General features: G+C 41.9%; 2 protein-coding genes across 4 annotated transcripts in view; both read right to left on the reverse strand.

Moving 5' to 3' along the window:
* Window positions 1-2791, reverse strand: part of PGM1 (phosphoglucomutase 1) — a 38780-nt gene extending 35989 nt beyond the window's left edge. The window contains exon 1 of the mRNA XM_063137929.1: window positions 2502-2791. Coding sequence (XP_062993999.1) covers window positions 2502-2747 — 246 coding nt within the window. The 5' untranslated portion in view covers window positions 2748-2791. The remainder of the gene's footprint in view (window positions 1-2501) is intronic.
* Window positions 2792-10789: 7998 nt separating this feature from the next.
* EFCAB7 (EF-hand calcium binding domain 7) overlaps window positions 10790-20575 on the reverse strand; it is a 39752-nt gene continuing 29966 nt past the window's right edge. For 2 of the 3 annotated variants that reach the window (XM_063137909.1, XM_063137892.1), the window contains 6 exons: window positions 20364-20521; window positions 20043-20176; window positions 15573-15721; window positions 14434-14643; window positions 12391-12498; window positions 10790-11581 (listed from right to left, as the gene is read on the reverse strand). In XM_063137909.1, coding sequence (XP_062993979.1) covers window positions 11507-11581; window positions 12391-12498; window positions 14434-14643; window positions 15573-15721; window positions 20043-20176; window positions 20364-20521 — 834 coding nt within the window. In that variant the 3' untranslated portion in view covers window positions 10790-11506. The remainder of the gene's footprint in view (window positions 11582-12390; window positions 12499-14433; window positions 14644-15572; window positions 15722-20042; window positions 20177-20363; window positions 20522-20575) is intronic. The other variant, XM_063137901.1, reaches the window with a different exon arrangement.

Raw genomic sequence — 20575 nt, forward strand, 5'->3', positions numbered from 1 at the left:
TCATTTGCATGCACAGGGATGATCCCTGGAAAAAAGGTAGGTGTAGAAATAGCCTGAGATACAAATCAGTGAACTCACCAGGGGGTTGTCTACACCTGACAAAAGCCCCAGGGTGAGTGCACAATGGTGCGGGGTCAATTATAGGACAGTCACAGAAGTCACCGTGCAGGCATCCTGGGGCTTTCCCCTGAAGCAAAAAAGTTGGGTATCTATCCCAACTTTTTTGTCTGGAGAGCAGCAAGGACAGCGCAGTCTGTCGCCACTGCTCCAAGGTCGCATTGGAGGCGTGGCTGGGCGGACAGCAACCACTGATTGGTCACTGTCTGCCCAAGCAGGGGGAGGGGCGAACCAAGTGGCCGTCAGAACGCCCCTGTGCTGCTTCCGTGGGGAGAAGACTCTCCCTTTTGCTGGAGTGAAGCCTTTCCCAGGCTTCAATTCCCAGGAAAAAGCCAGAGAGGGCTAGCAGTGATGGAGGCGGCAGCTCCCCCTCCCATGATCCATATAAACCCCACGCTTGCTCCTTTTTGTGGAGATAACGGGGCACAACCCCACAGGAGCGAAAGCATAGGGTTTGGGGGGGAATGTGGTGCTGATTTGGCACCATGAAGATACCCCCTTGGTGGCTTTAAGCAAGCCTCTCTCTCCTCCCTGCCTCAGTCCTCCCATCTGCAATATGGGCAGGGGGCGGGGATAAAACTGACTTACCTTACAGGATTGTTGTAAGGATTATAACTAGATAACACATGTAAAGCACTTTGAACCCTTGCAAATGTCAAACAAATGCTCATACTCATCACCATGTATCCTACACAGATTATAACTAGATGCACACACTTTGACTAGGAAATGAAAGTGCTTAATCACCATACACTGTGCATGCACAACCTATGACCCATGACTTCAAACACAGCCCACAACTCATGTTTGTTGTGCCTGCAGGGGACATCTATCTCCTGTCTTTGTTCCCCACTTTGATCTGAAAAAACAAGAGGGCCTGGAGGCCATAAAATATGGCTCATGGGCTGTGCCCAAGTAGGCAGGTCACAGGTTGTCCAGGGCAGGCCTCACATAGACAGAATATAACGCCCAGATAACATATCAAACTTCATCCCCCTCCTCTGGAACATCACAAATTCACCTTAAAGCAGAGTTCAAAAGAGCAGGAAATTCCAATTCTTGGTCATGCCTTCTTAGCCCTTGCGTGACATACACACTTGGAGCATAGTTTCTTTGACTTACCGCTAAGTATTATTTTAGTTCCAGCCTGGCAAGAAACCAGTGATTCTTGACAGAGAAGCAAATACTTCTTACAACCATACACCTAGCAATGAAGTTGGCACCAAAGCTACTTTTTGAGATGGGAAAGTGGAAATCCTTGGAGTTTTTAAAACTTCAGGTCTGCACTGTTGACCGTCATTGGAAACCTAACTGCAGGCTTTTGCACCATCGAGATCTGTGCAAAATGTTGCAATTGTGCAAACATACACATGGGGTAGTAAGAATAGCAATTCCTGCTATCAAGAAGGATATGGAGAAATAGTCTACTCTTTAAAGTTTCAAGAAGTTTTGAAAAAAGTGGCCTTTGGACTGGCTCAGTAAGAGCTGCACGTATCCCTCCAGCAAAGCAGGAGAAACCATATCTGTAATGCCCAAAAGGTTAACTTAAATGTCAAAGATTGCTGAGCCTTTTGCAGTAGGCAAGAGGAGTGCCATCACACAAACACCCCCCTCTAATGGCTATGAATCTGTGTGTAAAAATAATTAAGTTACCTAAGCAGTACCTCAATCCCAGCTCAACCTAACTCTACCGGTGTCATAAAAAGCATTTTCGTAAGTGATGCAAAGAACTTGTGAGTATTGTTGTTAAAGTGGGAGAGAGCTACTTTCAAACAATGCACATTCCAGACAATGTAGTTCCTTTCTCAGATTTACAGATACAAGAAACAGAGTTATGTTTGGAGCGCAGTGTGTGTGTTTTAAAGCTTCTATTGTGGAATCAAAGCGTTTTCTTCCTCCTCCCAAATTAGAGAAGGCTTTTAAAGATTCCCAAATGTATTTATTTCAATATTCCATTAACCCCCAAATTTTAGCAAGACCCCATTCAAAATAATGGGCATGGGGGGGATTAGGAAAAACAAAACTACAGCATTATCCTGTACACACACCAGCCTGGGTGTGCTCACAAATCACAAGCAAAAGTGTAGTTAGTAGGCCCAAGTATGAATGGGAAGAATGAATCATATTGTAAAGCGTTAGTCTGCTTCCTTCTTCGAATGCAAGTGGATCCCATAATCCCCCTTTTCCCCAAGCAAAGAACTTCTCCCCCCACCGCTTCACATGCCTGCACGGATCGATACCGCGAGGAAAAGAGGCTGCTGCTGCAGTCCAAATAGCACCCGGCAAACCATGAGTTAACACACAGCGGAGCAGTTCCTACAACGTGTTTGCAAACACGCAGACAGCCGAGAGACGAGGCTTCTTCCCGCGCCGGACCTACTTACTCCGTTGGCGGCAGCGATGCGGAGGATGAGCTGGATGGCCTCCTTCATGTAAAAGCGGCCATCGCCCCCCACGACCAAAGCGGCCCCTTGCCTCTCCGCCGGGTCAATGGTGGAGATTATGCTCTGGATGAAATTCTCGGCATAGTGGGCGTTGTCTTGGAACACCTTGACCCGCTTGCGGAGGCCGCTGGTGCCGGGCTTCTGGTCGGCGTAGGCTTTGGTTTTGACGGTCACAATCTTCACCATGGTGGCGAGGGGGGCGACTGCCACTGCTGCTTGCGGGGGTATTTGAGGAGCCGGGCTGCTGCAGGACGCCTCTTCCTCCGCCTCTAGTGAGCAGCGGCTGGGCAGGGCTTACGGCTGTCACCAGATCCGCCCTCTTAAAGCCACAAGGCTGGCCTAGAAAGAATAAGGCGCCTTTCAGCAGAGGCTGGGAAACGCCGCTTCAGGGAAAGCGCAGGGAAGTGGAAGCCGGAGCGTGCAATGGCTCCTCCTACACTGTCTTGCTCCCCCTCTTTGGGCACCCACCGTGCTGGTTAAAGGTCGAGGGAGACTTTTGGACTTCAGTTCCCATCAACTCGTCAGCATGATCAATGGTCGAGAATCCTGGGAACTACATCCAAAACGCTTGGCGGGCACCACGTTAGAGGAAGGTGGCAGAGGTCATGGAAGGCGCGCCTCATCTGCTCACTGCCCTAAGCGCGCGCTCTCACGCTCTCTAAGTAGCGTGGTGGTGGGAATTGGGCCCAAGTAGCGCAGCCCACACCATTCAGTGAAACATGGGCTGAGTTCGGACGGCACGCTAATCAACGCGGGGGTGGTTAATAGGAACAGAATGGGAAACAACCGTTGATTAGTGTGTCGTCCGAACTCAGCCATGGAGTGGCATGAGCAGGCAGAGAAGTTGGTATAGAAATAAATAAATAACTCTCCCAGAAGCAAACAGAGGGAGAAGGAGGACAGGTGAGCAATAGGAGGCGCTGGCAGTCAACTCTTGATTAACAGGTAACAGTACTGCAAAACAAGCATACGTCTGGAAGTTCTTGGGGTGGGTGCCCTTTTGGCTTCTGAGCCTGAGAAAATGTCACATGAGTGCGCATAGCTGGTGGTTAGTGGGGCAGCTGTGGGTTGGCCCAAGATACATGCACATTCAGGATCCGGATTTCTGTGTGTGTGTGTGTACATGCACACTTCTCCTCACGCCCACCCCCCAGCAATCATGATCAAGATTGGCAAACAGCTATTTGTTCCCTGCAACCCAGCCAATGGCTGATCAGATGGGCTACAGTGAATAGTGAATTAGGGTCTCCAAAAGCAGCCAAGGCCAACAGGTTGCTAACATGGGTATAATGGAACAAAAGAAATGCAACAATAACTTCATGCTGATTTCAACTGCATTACAAACAATAATCCTCAGAAGCAAAGTGCCAGAATAAGAATTAATGTGATGCCCAGTGGCTCATTTGTACATGGAAGATGTGCCATATCCCAGTTCTGAAGGGTATTAACATTCATTATCCATCTTCTCCCTGGACTTTTGTGATAAATCTATCATTTGCATTTATTGATATGCAAGGATTAATAAGTGGTAGCAGATCTAAAAGATGGGTGTTCAGAATAATTTCCATGCTCCTCAGAGATTCCTGTATTTAAAATAGGAACCCAGTGGCCTTCACAATGGTAAGATATTAATCATTAAGTGAGATGTTAAACTATCAAGGACAAAGTGCACACTTTTGTTTGCCCATCACCTTTGCTCTTCAGCTGCATCCCTGTACTGTTAACAACTATAAGGGCATGAACCAGTTTGGGTGCATGAAGGTTACCTGTCCAGCCGCTATTGGTAAAGTCACTTATTTAGCTATGTTTTTAATAGTATCTGAAATACCACACAAGCCCCTAGTCAGCCACGTATTGCTTCCCCATTTTATCCATCTTCACTTGGGGAAGTGATGTGGTTCTTCAGTTGACCCCTAAGTTGAATTTAAAATTTTGAGTTCCTTTGGGTAGGAAATTGTCCTCTTATACTCTGCAAAGCATCATGCACACTGATGGCGTGGTATAAATAGTTATTATTTCTTTGCAATATTGACCCTGTTCAGACACAAGTCCCTGTGATATAGGGAGATAGCTTTAGAAACTGCAGATATGAGAAAGACGAACAGAACCTTTTCTCTTTCCAGGCTCTACCTGTCTCAAGTCTTCACCTGATCCCCAAATATGGCCATTCCTTCCTTCCAGCCTCCACATTGACTCTTCTTCCTTGCCCTTTTCATCTACTGTCTGTGCCCCACACTTCCCACCACCTACCCAGCGTTTTGACCCTGCCCCACAAGAGTATTCTACACCGCTTTATTTTTGAGCTGAATTTATGGAGGTAATGATGATTGATGAATGGGGGTACTTAATTGCAGGGGGATTGATTAAAACTTGGAGCAGGATCTGGGTGGGAATTAGAACATTAATTAGAGGTAGCTTGTTGTTTTGCTTTTGAATTAATGCTCTGTCAACGTTTTAAAATTCCATTTTGATGTGGACGTTCCCATTGTAGGGATGGGGGGCTCATGGAAAACCTACCAGCCATGCTCTTGTGCATTTTTCTATACCTGTTCATAGATGTGTGCACTGCAGCTCATTTCATTAGGGTATGCACCTTAAAGGCCCCGATTGGAGCAGAGGAGGGGAAAGTGCACTTTCTCACCCCTCCACTGCTCCAATCGGGGCCTTAAGGAGTAGTGGGGGGTGAGAAAACATGCTTTCCAGGGCCTCCAGAAAGTGCATAATTCTTCCCCAGCCACTAGTGACGGCTGTCATTAGTGTGGCAGGGGGAACTGCACACTTTCCCCTTCTTTGCTCCAATCGGAGCAGGTGGGGGGAGGAAAGCGGAGGTGACCCTGGGAAATTAGGGTGTGCTTGGGCACACCCCATGCACACACCTATGCACTTGTTCACAACCATTGTAAATTCCTTGCAATTGAAGAACTACAGATTTGGAGTTGGGTTGCAAATTAAATAATTTATTTCATTTGGTGGAGTTTGTAAAGGAAATTAACTGTCTAGCTTTTGCATCTGTGAAATTTAAATAAATTCAAGTAATCAATTCTAAATGTCCATATAGATATAAATTAGAATATACTGATTTTATGCAATTTGTGTCCTACAGGCCTGTACCCCAAATCTTTTAAGTGCCTAGCAATGTCCCCAAATAGGGAGCAAAATCAGTGCCCCAGGTTTATATTCAGGTCACAGGGATGAATCTGTTTGTATGATGGTTGTGCAGAAAGGTGGGGGAGAGAAGGGCTACACTTAAAGCTTAGATCTCTGTAGCCTGGCTTGAACAAGGAAGAGGCTTGCTGTCATTTATCTTCATGCACTGGGTGATATCCAATGGTTATCATTCCGCTGCCAAATTCTTCTACCAATTGTGGAAATCCCATTTCATCCAGTACTTCAATTCTGCTTTCACAAACTGTTCCACTAGTTGTTGCACAACGGATTGCATTAATTGTTTCACAAGCCATTCCACAACTCATTATGACCCTGTTCAGATGATATGCTAAGCCACGGTGGTTAAGCATTTTTGAGCTAAACATTATGGCTTAGCGTATTGTGCAAACCATGACTTAGTGTGTCATATGAACCATTCCAACCATGATGGCTACATAACCATATTTTAAACACACTCACTAGCCATTTGCTGCAAAAGGGTTAACAGCCTAACCATGGCTTAGTGTGTCATGTGAAGAGGCCTTATGACTTCATTAGGTTATGGTTTCTTGCACTTGTTGTACTTATTGTTCCAGTAGTGATTGTACAATTGATGATGATGATGATGCTAGTTCTTGTACTTTCCCCACTAGTATAGTATTGGATATAACCCATTCTCCCTATTCCTGGTAACTGAATACAGTCCCATCCCTATTACTACTCACAGCCATTTTTCTGAATCACTTTTCCATAGTTAACTCTGCCATCATCACAGAGGTGCCAATTTCTCCATGACAAAATTATTTTAACTGTACTTCTTTTGTTGTTTTATCTAGTACATCATTTACAATTATATCTTGCTTTGATAATACAAAACTGCCTAATCCCTCTCTATCTGCCAAGGAATGTGTGTGTTTCACCTTAGGATGGAGCCAGAGCCAGGCATCTGGGTTTTAAAATTTTCATAAATTGGGGGTGGGGGTCAGCATATTTTATGTCTTCATCCCAGCCGCCCTAGGGACAGTTCTAGGTTTTCTGATACTGGCTAAGCTGAAACTGAAGACTTATATAGTTAGGGCTCAGCTGCAGTTTGTTATAGCCTTCTGGCAAAAGTCTGCTCATGAGGAGAGCCTTGGTCATGAGTCCTTTTGTAATTGAGCACTCCTTCTCAGAGGAGCCTTGCTGCCCTGCCTCTAGAGGCAGCAATGCTCTTAGGGGCCAGGGTGTCACTCAGCCTCAAAGGTGGAGTCACCTGCCTCTTGTGGGGATGGACCTGTGGCCATCTCTCCTGAGGGCCCAGGCTCCTCCTGATCTTCTGACATGGGCTGTTCTGGGGTGCTCTTTGGGAGCTCTAGGTTCTCCTCTAAGGAGAATTTCTCCAACCAGGGCATGACATGCTATATCCAAAGCCCTACAGGCCCTGTGCTGGCATGGTGGAAGGAAGTAGCAGCAGGAGCAAAAACAAGTAAAACAGAAGGAAAACCAGTTCTGGCATAGTCCCCCCTGCCCCCAGTCCAGGGGCACATCAGTGAAATGAGAAAGCTTTGGATATGATGCACAACCCAGGAAGAACCCATGATTGGATCATGGCTAACAACCAATAGTTAAACCATGGCGCAAGGTTACACATAACAACAACCCATGATTCAACACCACCTCATACTCAAGCCATACTCTGGATTGTTATGTGCAAACCAAGTCAATATTTAAGATACCTTGTGCGGAATCCTATGGGATGCTTATGCCTTTGCCAACCCTTATGCAACACCAATTCCCATCTGCAAGTCAGACCTACCACTTGTGGAACAAAGATTTAACACTTTTAGGGCAAACTAAAACCAGTGAAAATGCTCGTTTTTGGAATAGGGCAGGTCAGCGGACCTCACATAAGGGAGCTCTGCTGACCTGTCCCTATTAACAAACCAGTGTTTCAACTTATTTTAGGGTTTCCTCTGGAAAGCTGTAAATCTGTGAACCGCCCAGAGAGCTTCGGCTATTGGGCGGTATAAAAATGTAATAAATAAATAAATAAATAAATCTCTGTTGCACAAGTAGTGGGGCCCATTTGTGCAATGAGATTGGGAGGACCCACTGCTTACGCAACAGAATCAACGGTCTGCAAGAGAATTGGCGAAGGTGTAAGCAGTCCATTGGATTGTACAGTTCCTCTGTACCCTGGAATTTATGGCTTTAAAAAAGGTCAAAATCAACATCTTGAATGATCCATTTACTTCCTTCTTTAATCTGAGCTCTGACTTGCACTTTAAGAACGACCTATGGACACTATATAATATGTTGCTTGCTAAAAATGTTGGCTTTGTTTCTGTGTTCTGAAATCTATCTATCTATCTGTACAATCAAGCACCAATAAGAACAGTTTCAGCCAGACTTACACAGGCCTCTCTGCACTTTACTAAGCATGGTTTTGATTTCAGAAGTGACATTTACTTGCCTAGTATCCCATTACGGCAGAAGAAGTTAGAGTATAAGAGTGGATGTGAGATAAATATAGCTTTTCAAGACTTCTTGCACTTTGTTAGACAAGGTCACATAAATCTGATATCTTAGAACCAATAAAATGTCCAAGGCGTAAAGTATCTTTAGAGCACTGAATTAAAAAACACAGGGCATGCCTACTCCATGCTTTCCCCCCGGGGTCGTCCCTGTGCGTCCAAACGACGCACAGGGGATCCTGGGGCAGGCAGGGACAACCCCTCCATTTTCCTGGGATAACTGGTCCCCTAGTTATCCTGATTTTCCCCACGGTCCTGGGACCATCCTGAGGACCATGGCTGGTGTGCCACATGCTCCTGGGACCTGAAATGGGCCTGGAGCTGCGTGGGGGTGGCTCTGTGCCCATGGGGGTGAGGAGCAATTTCGCCAGTGGGCACATTTTTTAAACCTGTTTTTGGTGGATCGGGGCCACATGCAGCTCCTCTTCTGTTAAAAAAAAAAAGACAGCCACAACATCCCTCTTTCCTTCTGGGATGTCGCGCTGCTGTGTAGACGCTAGGGGAGGATTGTGGAAGCAGGTAAGTCCGCGAACCTCCCCTCTCTACACCTTTAGGTGTAGATGAGCCCACACTCTTAAGTCTTCCCCCTTTATTTTGTCTTACAGCTACAATAAATAAACTAGTTTATATTGTGTAATATGAAATTACAAGAAGTTGGAACATTCAAACAACCCACATTAAGCTGGGCTACATCTCCGCACTAGAGATTTTAAACCATTTTGAATGTTGTGTGTTTCCCTAAAGAATTCTGGGAACTGTAGTTTATGAGAGCAGAGACTTATTTGAGATCCGTAACTCCTGAACAGAACAACAATTTTTAGGACTCCTTCGTTGAGAACCCACAGCTTAGGTGTAGTTATATACTTAGTTGTATACTAAGTGCACAGTATAGTTATATACTAAGCTTAGTTATATACTATAACTCTATTTGATTTGAAAAGGTATTTTAAAATACCTTCAATGCCTTTACTAGGAGCAATTATTGCAAAAGATAACTCACTGGCTTTGACCACTTTCAAATATTATTGAATAAGTGTAGGCTTGCTCCCTTGCCACACTCAGTGTTGTCGATTTTGTGAGGTACAAAATTACTTTGCTCCTTGATAAACATAGAATGGCTACTTAACTAGCAGTTCCTGAATGATTGCCTTAGCGATTTGGTTGCTTTACATTTACCTGGGTATAAGAAATTACAAAATTTGCCTGGAGGACTTAGCACTTAGTCATGGGTGGAGGTCTTTGATAGTATATACTCTTTAAGCTGGTGGAAAAAACGATTAAAAGTGAATGCCTACTTGTTTATTTCAGCTCAGGTGAATAATTTTGTGAACCGCCCAGAGAGCTCCGGGTATTGGGCGGTATAGAAATGTAATAAATAAATAAATAAATAATTTCTTATCCGCCTCTCCATTTGGATCGAGGCGGGGAACAACAAGAAGTATAAATACATAAAATTGATTAAAATCATAGTACACATTATTAAAACATCCTAAAATTCCACTGGGTAGCCCTGCCAGAAAAGATGAGTCTTAATTGCTTCCTTAAATGCTAACAGACTGTTAAGTTGACGAGTCTCCTCTAGGAGGCCATTCCACAGTCTGGGAGCAGCAGAAGAGAAGGTCCTTTGGGTAATTGTTTTGGCTGACTGAAGTAGATTCTTCCCAGAGGACCTGAATGTGCGGGGCGGATTGTACAAATAAGTTTAAAATTTCCACAACCCAGCTGACATTCTTTATTCATATTTAAGGACCTTTTACCCTGAAGTTTTAGGGTAAGGAACAGAACTTCAAACAAACAATTATATATAAATTATGTACACAGCTATGGCACCCAAGGCAATGTCCCAGGGGCCATAGGATTGTTCAGAATACCGCCCCGAGGTCTTTTGTGAACCGCCCAGAGAGCTTCGGCTATTGGGCGGTATAAAAATGTAATAAATAAGTAAATAAATAAATTAGACACAACTCCAACTTCGGAGGGTTTTGTCTGTCATTGAAGCCCTCCTCCAGGCACCTCCCAGACATGGTGGAGGTTTCCGCAGGGACTATGTTTATAAGGTCAGAACTCTGACCTTTTAAAGAGAGGGAAATGGGTGTATTGGAGTGGGTGGGGAGGAAGTGGCTGAGGGTCTGAGGAATCCTAAGCCCTCCCAGCCCCCAACAAAGTCCCTGGCACAGAGGGGTAGCTTTGAAGCTTGTCTAATTGATTTTCCCTGGGAGAAAACAAGAGCCTGGGAGGGCTTTGGATTAACGGAGCCTGCGAGATTGGAGCACTGTTCTGTTTGGACACCTCACCCATAGGATTGCGCTCTTAGACTACAATAAAAATAATTACACTGAATGTTGCTTAATATCGAGTTATGCCTTGCCACCCAAAGTCAGCATAATAAAATGTTTCTGCGTTGCTTCCAAAAAATGGCTGGCTTGGGCTCTGGCTAGACTTCACAAAAAGAAGTCCATTCTTGTAGATGGGCCATTGAGAATATCGCTCTAGAACATCATTCTATGTATTCAGCATATACCTGAAATGATCAGATGGACATCCTTGGTTTATTTCTTGATTTATTTGATTTGTGCTCCACCTTTCTATCAAGAAAATGGTGCTCAAGGAAGAATATATCTTAGTCATTGTAAGGGTGATGGAGAGAGAAAGTAATCTTTCAGTAATCTCTGAGAGCTTTGTAGATCGAGGGTAGCATTTTAAAGAAGACATTGCAGCCAATGGTGCACTGCTGTAATTTTTCCTGGTGACCCATCATACACCAGGTGGAAAATGAGTGGGGCCCTGCACAGTCTTCAAGACCAGTAGTATGTGGAACACACACCAATAGTAAAGATTCAAGTTTATGAAGGCGTTAATGACCATAGCTAGGTGGAAGTCACAGAGAAAGGGTCAGAGCCAACTCATTACAAAGATCTAACCATTGAGCGCTCCAGTTTTGAATAGGAACTGAGAAACAGCGAAATTAAGCATCATTTTTGTATTTGTACATTATGCACAGCAATGTCTAGTATGCGTAAGAACGTTGAGGTATGTAGGAACTTTGAGCTCTCTTTCTTATTGTGAAGCTGTCCAGAAAGGGAAAAACAACAAGCAAGAAAAAGATGGTTTGTGATACAGAAAGGTTGAAATGTAACTGGTACTACAAGATCCATGAGCAGATCCAAAATAAGGAACAGATTTTGAATTATGATGAGCTAAATCAAGCCATCCCCAAATCAGAGAGCAGTCCAAAATGGAACCTTTTGTACAAGAAACAAGAGCGTGCAGTTTTGTAACCATAAATTAAGACAAGATAGAATAAGCACAGCTATATATCCATCCTTCTTTGTCATTCAAAGGCATCACATGGTGACACACCTGCATATATAAAAATAAGAAAAAAAATAGTTATCTGGCATATATGAATTACAACATTATTATTTTTTCTCAATTTGAATTTCTCCCCTCACTCAAGCTAGGACTCTCTCTGGTAACAGTAATAACGAAACACAAGTCGTAATAATACATATGCATGGACACCAGAGGCAGTTTCTGTTATCAGCTGTTCTTTTCCAAAAATCTCAATATTTAAAGAGCACTTTGGGTGTTTCTCTAGAGAAATGCTCACTGGAAACAACACACTTAGGGAGCAATCTTATGTGTGTTTAGAGAGAAAAATGTTCTGTAACTCCCATCATGGCTGACTGGGGAATGATGAGATTTGTAGGACTTTTTTCAGTCTAAACATGCATAGAATTGTGCCTTTAAAATACTTACGGAGAATTCCATGGGCATGACTCTAGACATTAAATGAATGTTCTGCTACACTTGGCATTATTGTTAAAGTTGTAGAATAGGAAAGCAATATCTCAATAACATGAAATATATTATCTGGCTATGATAAATGCAAGCAGAGTATCTTTTCAATAGCTAGCAGCTATGATGTTATCTTTTTTCCTACCAAGATGGCAAGAGAATGTTTTTCAAAAACAGGACATAAATGGTTGTCTTTGAACTTTTAGTTAAACACATTAATGAACAGCCTTAAAGAGTATTCATTATTGCTGGTTTGTTTGGGATATTTCTTTTGTTATATTTTTAAAACTGTGTTGTAAGCTGCCTTCCAGATCCTGGTAAGTGAAATGACAGAATATAAATATTTTAAGCAAATAAATAAATTCAATTACCATCATGGATTTGGGTGCCACTTCTATGGCAAAAACGTTGAGCCCTCTATTATTTACACAATTTTTACTTTGCTCGCTGTTGAGATGAATGATTGCTTTGCTTTCAGACTGTTAAGAGAAAAGAATCATTAGCATCATGACATTTATAGCTGTATCAATCAGAGGGTTCAATTCAATAAATGAAAAAGTGAGAAAACTTTTCTAATGGCTGTCCCTTGAAAAGCATTAGTGCAGGAGTTCTGCTTTAGTTCAAACCGGCCTTTAAACTCAACCTACAACATAAGACTAACTTTTCTTTTAATACTGACTTTGAAAATGTCTTCAGCCACTCTGTTTCCAAAACTATATCTATATTAAAAATAAAACACAGAACTAAAAGAAAAGGAAATCGTGGTTGTAATATTGATTCAGGTTTTGGGTCACACAATCCACCAGTTAAAGATAAGTGTTGCTGAAGGCTGGTTTAGAGGCTGAATGTCCAATGAGGATATGAATGTATTGGAAAACCATTATTGCTCTAGGTGAATAAATCTCACATTGTAGACCAGGGACTACCAGTGATCCTCAGTGTACTTCGACATATCTGTCTCCTCAGAACACCTAAAAATTTTGTTGTGTTGTCTGAACTCAGAGCATTTTCCTTGGAGTGGCTTATTTTTGGGGAAGAAGCAATGCTGAGAACCAATGGGTTGTTCTTACCCTTGATGGGTTGTTGTATCATCTGAACCCAGGAGAGTATTTTTATTGTGAGTGGCAGTGATTGGCAAGAGTGGCAAAAAATGGTGCTGCTCCTCTCTTTGCGAGCAATCTCACTTGCCAAACTCTGCCTAGCAACAAATGGAACTGTGGTGGCCTGAGCCATCTCTCTTTCCTCGGCAGTCTCTTCCCCACACATCCCGCAGTCTTTCACCACTGTCAACAAAAAAGTTTTCCCCCTAAGCCCTGTGGGCCAACTGTGTGTAATCTACACAGCGACCTTGAAGGAGCTTGTTATCCTCCCAACTTCATTTGTGTCTTCAATATGCCCTTCCTACGCCGATACAGGAGTAAAAAAGAAGAAACTGATAGTTTTGAGACTGGCATTCAAACAGGTTCCATTTATTTTCTGTCAACCTGTTTTGAATTTGTATGTGGGGAAGTGGTCTTTTAGGCAAACTCCCCAGGAGCCCAGTTTGGCACAATTACTAGTGTATTGTTGTTGTTGTTGTTGTTGTTGTTATTATTATTATTATTATTAATTTATATAGCACCATCAATGTACATGGTGCTGTACAGAGTAAAACAGTAAATAGCAAGACCCTGCCGCATAGGCTTACATTCTAATAAAATCATAATAAAACAAAAAGGAGGGGAAGAGAATGCAAACAGGCACAGGGTAGGGTAAACAGGCACTGGGTAGGGTAAAACTAACAGTAGTATCAGAGGTTTACCAGCAATCTAGGATCTTGGTAATCAACTCAAATTACTGGATTTATAAGGGGAAAGTTTATGGAGCTTAGATTACTAAATTCATGGGGGAAGTCAATCCAGCTTCAAAAAAAGGACAAAAACAAATTTGTAGAAAAACATATTTCTACATCATGCACTGAAGGGTTATATTAAAAAAGGTCATCAAATGCTTATGTCAGAAGCCCCAGAGTTTGATCCAGGCTCTACAGCGGAGGCCTACCATATTGAACTACCATGGACAGTGCACACTAGGGCTCCAGGGGCCTCTTCTAGAAGGGAATATGTGTGTTTAACATGAGTTTTCTCTAATACACCTATGATTGCTAGGCAGTATGAACTTCTGGATTGTCCAGGCCTGGTTTCTAAGTTTACCACCTAGTTTTTTTGCCTTTGCCTGCACAGCCCTTTTTGCTTGCTGCACATCAGGCTCCAATTTCCAGGTCAAGCCACTGATGTCAGGGACCCTGAACTGGAAAGTTCAAGTCTGGTCTCAGTCTCACCCTGATAACTTAAGTAGGCAGTAAAAATATACATATATATTTGTAAGAAGCAGCTTTTATACGATTTGTTCCCATTATGCAAATTATACAATACCTTGTTTTCAATGATAGAGGTGATTCGCGTATCACTTTTGTATGTGTGAATAATTATATTTTCACTGCGATCCATTGGCTTGGCATCTCCTTTATTAACCACACTCATACAAATGGCATTCTTAAGCTGCTCACCACCCGTTTCCAGACAAACAGGCTTAATTCTGGGTTTGCAGTTTTCTGCATAGATATGAATGGAAAAGGGGCATGCCTATGGTGAAAGAAGGTGGGGGGGAAATCATTATATCCATCGAAATATACATCGTTGCTTACTGATTAATGACTGATTTTCAATATTTTGATTATCCCCCCCAAAATGAAATGAATATTTTGATCTTTTCAATGAAAACAAAGGATGTTTGTGTGGGGAAACCTGAAAGTGATGTTTGACCTGCTTGTTTTGGTGACCCAAAACGTAATATAGCAACAATAACACGTTATAAAACCCCAGAATGCTCCTTTCCACTTCCCTGGTTAGTGTTAACTGTGCTTATGACAATGAAGACATAACACTACAGCACAGTTAATGCTACTCAGGGGAGGAGGAAAGAACTTCTGGGCTCTCCTGGTCACTAAATCACAGTTTGATGATTGGGCCTGGTTAAGACTGAAATAAAGCTTTGTCTCATTTCAAGCTAAAACTGGGGACTGCTTATCCTTAAAAGGCCACGCCCAGAGCTGAAGAGGTGAAATGCGCATGCAGAGAAAACTGTGCAAACGTCTAGAGCTTCATGTTTTCCTTTGGTTAAACAGCTGCTCAGCTCTTTGGCAATGAGAACAGCTGTCATCAAAAACAACAAAAGGCTAGCTGCACCTGCAGTTCTTTCCTGCAAGAACATAACACTATTTTTTGGATTCTATTCCATACTGCCAATCTCAATGGTCTCTTTTTCCAATCCGACTACAGAAAATATCAATGCTTTTCCTTTGGATAACAAATGTGATGCCTTTATTTTGGACACAAATATCTGATATATCCCAAGCTATGATACAATGACTGCTCATTGAAGTGCATAGTTAAGCTATGACTCCATAACTGGTTCAACAGAATCAAAAGAAAGAACAACTTAATCAATGCCAAAATAATATTACAATTGAACACTGTGGCTACTTATTTTTCTTGCCAATTATCTATCATACCTCAGTCAATTCCATTGCTTTATTGTAGCCCATTGACAGCAAATTCTCCCAGAGGCCTGTAAGATCCCCACCTGGTTCACTGGCTTCCATGAGATTCAGAGCCATAAATCCTTCTTTCGTGAGTTCATTGTTCTTTGTATCAAAATTGTCTATTTAATAAGAAAACACAAGGCATTTGAGGTAATGGGGTTTAGGAAAAAATGCTTTCTCAAAATCCTACTTCATCCCAAAATGAAGGCTACAATGCTAGAAAACCTCTTTGGGAATAAATCTTGTTGAACTCAATGAGACTTACTTCTAAGCAGGCATGAATAAGATTGCATGAAGGGAGCAGAAAATTAAAATAGGGACCGGTGCAGAATTTGGACAGGAATGAAGAGGTACAGAACAATGGCAAAACATGACATTACAGAAAAACATTTTACTCACATTCATTATTCAAATTGAAATACCAGTGAGATAAGAGATTTATTAGGGGGAAAGCACACCCACCCACCCCCACACCCCAAGTATTTCCAAATGCTCTCAATTGTCCTACTTATCATGGTCAGTCCCTATATTTTTCTTCCTCCCTCCCCATCCTTTTCCCCTTGTGTGTCATGTCTTTTAGATTGTAAGCCTGAGGGCAGGGACTGCTGTACAACTGAATTTTGAAAACTGCCCTGGGAGACTTCTTGGCTAACAAGTGGGGTAAAATGCTTTGGGGCATAATTTTATGCATGTTTAAACAGAAAAAGTCCTACAATTCCCAACATTCCTGGCTGAGGAATACTAGGAGTTGTAGAACCTTTTTCGGTCTAAATATGCATAGGATTACGCTCTTAATTAATTAAATAAATAAATCCCACTACCTGTCCTTCATAAACCACTGCCCCTATTTTTGTCCATTTTTGCATTTTACAGATAACATGTTTTTTGTCTTGTTTTATTATTTTAGTGAGCCCAGCTTGTGCTGTTATGCTTCCGTATTCAGCGATCTTCCCAGAACTCTAAGAACTCATGGCATAGGGGTGGGGAGAGCAGAGGCATAATTTCTAGCGTCAATGCATGCAAATGAACACTAAGGCACCATGCCAATTCATACACTGCAGCTGCTGAGGCATTTTTGTCAAACTAATGATAACCTATTTTAGAATAATTATGTTTTTCTAGATTTTCGTTAATGAAAAAATCAGACATCCTCCTGGTTTTAAATCAGTGGAAGACAAGGCCCTCATCTGGACGACAAGGATAATGCTGCATGCGAAGGAGTGCAGTTGAGGGCTTTCCAGGCACTGGTGTTGCCGCTGCCGCACCGCCCACCCGAGCACTCATGTGGCCAGTCCGGGGGTGCCTGGGAGCATCCGTGCCCCCTCTTTTATGGTTAGTGGGGGGGGGGTTAAGGAAAAAAGGGGACTGACGTGTGTGTTTGTTTTTTTAGCTGGAAATGCGAAGGATCACATTTACAGCTAACGGGGGTGAACAAGGGGGGAAGGAACGGGGTGCTACCTCCCTGGTAGGATTTCCAACCCCCGCTTTAAATTTTATTAATTTTTTCATAGCAAGGCTCCGCAGAGGCGCCTTGCTCCATTCTAAAAAGGGGTAAGTACCTGACTTTTTTATTGCGGAGCTTCAGGGCTTTGCCCCTGGGTTGCTTTGGAGTGAGGGCTGCGTCATGTAGGTCACCTGCCGCCAGTCCAAAGCAATTCCAGGGGCAAAGCGCCTGTGTAGACAAGCCCAAGGTGTTGCAAAGTAAATGAATATAGCATAGAAAAGGTTGCTAGAGCCTCCAGCAATGTATAATAGTGGAAGTCCCCCCCCTCCTTGGGAGGACAATTGGGTTACAAGCATGTCCCTGTTTTTATCTATGAAGCACTGCAGGGTATACAAAAGCTAACCTCTCTTTATGTTGAGGACGCTGTGAGCTCTATATCTCAGATATGAAAATAGTTTAATTTCTGAAAAGGAATACACTTCCAATAATATTTACTAGATTAGTAATATTTCTAGAAAACCAGCTAATGAAGTGCTTTGGTCTCAGCAAGCAAACATAAAATTTAAACCTTCTCACGATGCAGAATTTTAAAAGTTGTTCTCTCATCTTCATAACAATGCTACTTCTTCACTATGTATTATTTAAAAGAGTTTATCAGTTTAATAAATCTTAAAGGTTCAGGGGCTATTATAAATTGCTTGAATGTTGTTCTCAAGATTTATGATGTCCATCTGAAACCCCCCCCAGCTGATTAATTGTCAAGTAATCCATCCACAGCTTTTGCTGTTGCTTCCTTTTGACATGCATACAAATGTGTTGTGAGTGTTGTTCCAGAAAATGTGAAACAAAGGAGAAAGGGATATATCTTCTTTCTCTTGTCTCCTACTCAAACGTATAAAAAAACAAATGTACAAAATGCATAGCCCCTGATGAAAGTTTTAAGTCTGCCCATGGGCTTGGGCGTGTCCAGTGGGATTTTTATTTCTCTCCCCCCCCCCCCAATGAACCACAGATCTTCATGCCATATCACAAACTGCTTTTGGAACTCCGCTCCGTTTCAATCTCCCTTGGGCATATGGAATTAGTCACACTGTTCTTTTTGGACTTAAGCCATTATATTAAAAGGGTGTCTGCATTTGTACTTTTTAATGAGCGCATAAAAATCCCTGAAGATTTTACAGAGTGATATGGAAGAGGATCTGTCAAATATGGGATATTTTAGCCAGAATTAGCAAAGCACTGCAGCTCTTCAAATCTCTGTTTAAGCCATCACAATCCTATTGGTACAGCTCATTAACTGCAATTTCTCTTTTGTGCTGTAATAACTACATTTCTTGTACTCATTAATGAATTTACCGGCATGACATCTATGTGCAAATGCGCGTCACCTAATTTGTGATACTGAATGGCAAATAAAAAGTGACAATGAAATGAACTATATCTTCAGATTATGTAAAAGTGTAAGTCTCACAAGGCATGCATGGCTATAGTTTTATAGACTGTGTTACAATCCAAAACTCCATGGTGCTCCGAGAACATATGGAGCTCTGCACAAACAAGAATAATTTACTTTCTTCCATGTCAGGAAATGCAATCTTCATGCACAAACCCATTCCCCAAATTATATAGAATGAGTTGCCGTGCATATGTGCACATGCTAGATGATATGTATAATTTTAAGCAAGTTTAACGTGAAGCTTTGGAAATTAGATTTACAATGAAATATATGTGTATAAACAGAAATATACAAAAATAAGAGCCCTCCCTGTTTTAAATGCTAATAACCCAATATTCCTTCTCCACACAATGGATTAGGGATGTTGCATGTCTGATAGCACTATTCTTTGAAAAAGGTGAAAATACACACAAGTGCTGGACGTAGAATGAAATGTAAACAAAACAAAAAACAAGACCTGAAGGGCACTAAATAGCAAGGCTTACTGTGGAGCAGGTTTCTTCACCCCACCCCCACCCCCTTTTTCATTTAGCAAGGTTGCTTGCTGGAGAGCTCTTCCTGTATGCAACTGCAAACGTAATAAAAAATAAAATTAAAATAAGCCTTTCAAAAGCATACAAAATGATGCAGAAAGAGAGATTGAAAGCATGTCGGTCATCATGGATGAGGGAATGGGCATTGGCCAACTAGTGCTGACACAACCATATTCCACAAAGCACTTCCAACTGTAAAAGATGTGTTAGAAAACATCACATTTCCTCATTAACAAAATATTGCAGCTTGAATGCTGGGGAAATGAAAAAGAAACATTACTTTAGGGAAAAGACATTTAGATTCCCTGCAATGGTTGAATAACAACTGTACATTTATCGTGCAATAAAATGACCACCTGGAATGCCCCCCACAACTGATATGAGACTTACTGGAGCTGCATGAGCAGAGGCCATTGAAAAGATAAAGCAGTGGAAGGTTTGCCTTTTTCCCTTTTTGTTATTTTCCAGTATAACCCCCTATTAAGGATGTCTGACAGTCTGACCTCAGGCAGTAGCAAAATAAAGCAAAAAGAAATGGAGGAGCTAGAGGAGAGATGGAAAATGACAGTCAGGGGACTGAAAGAACTGCCTTTGATACAACAGAAATACAATGTAACAAGGAAAAGGAAAGTTAATGAAGTTATGAATAAATAGGAAGAAGTAGTAAGAGTAGGACAAAGTAATATGAAAAAGATGATGAGGGAACATCTGGCATACACAGTTTAAGATACTGAGTTATATTGAGTTACATTTCAATTAGAAAAATAAGGTTAGATATGCACTCAAACCACATTAACAGTTAACTGAAACTTAAATGATCTATTTCTGTGTTTCCTCTGATCCATATAGCTTCATGTTAATGTACTATGACTTATGTAATCAGCATTTCTATTTAATCAAATGTTAATTATGTGAATATTATCTAAATATTCCCCAGTCATTCAGATAAATGAGGCTGCATGTGTGTGTATAGAGAGGTTATATATACACATTTTTTTCAATCTTACCTTTGCATATGGCCCAAGCTTCTTCATCACACTTCTCACCACTGGTTCGCATTTCAAAGAAATTGTATTCTTCCAGGCTGAGAAGGCCATTCCCATCCAAATCAATCATTTCAAATATTTCTGATAAGACTGTTCTGAAAGGTTGAAGAGACAAAGCAATTCAACAAATCATCGGCTTTCTTCTTCATTTCATTCATAGGACTCATGTACACTTCAGAAGATTGGTTTTGGGAAATAAAATAAAAATCAGCAAGAGAATACTGTTGGTAAATATGAAGAGTAGTGAGAGCCTAAACTTTCACAAAAGCAAGCCTGCCTTACCTGAACTCCTTGGTAGGTGCCAAACCTCCATTTCCATCTTCATACACAAGTTTGGCTTCTTCTTTAATTTGTTTTTTCATTTTCCTGAATCTACAGCCAGTGGTGAAAGGGATTAACCAATAGACACCAGTTCCAAGTTCTCCTTTCCAACCAAAAGCCTACCGCAAAGGAAAACATAAATGTGGGATGTTCTAGGTTTCCAATACCACCAT

Source organism: Elgaria multicarinata, chromosome 1 (assembly GCF_023053635.1).
Source record: "Elgaria multicarinata webbii isolate HBS135686 ecotype San Diego chromosome 1, rElgMul1.1.pri, whole genome shotgun sequence".
Classification (NCBI taxonomy): Eukaryota; Metazoa; Chordata; class Lepidosauria; order Squamata; family Anguidae; genus Elgaria; species Elgaria multicarinata.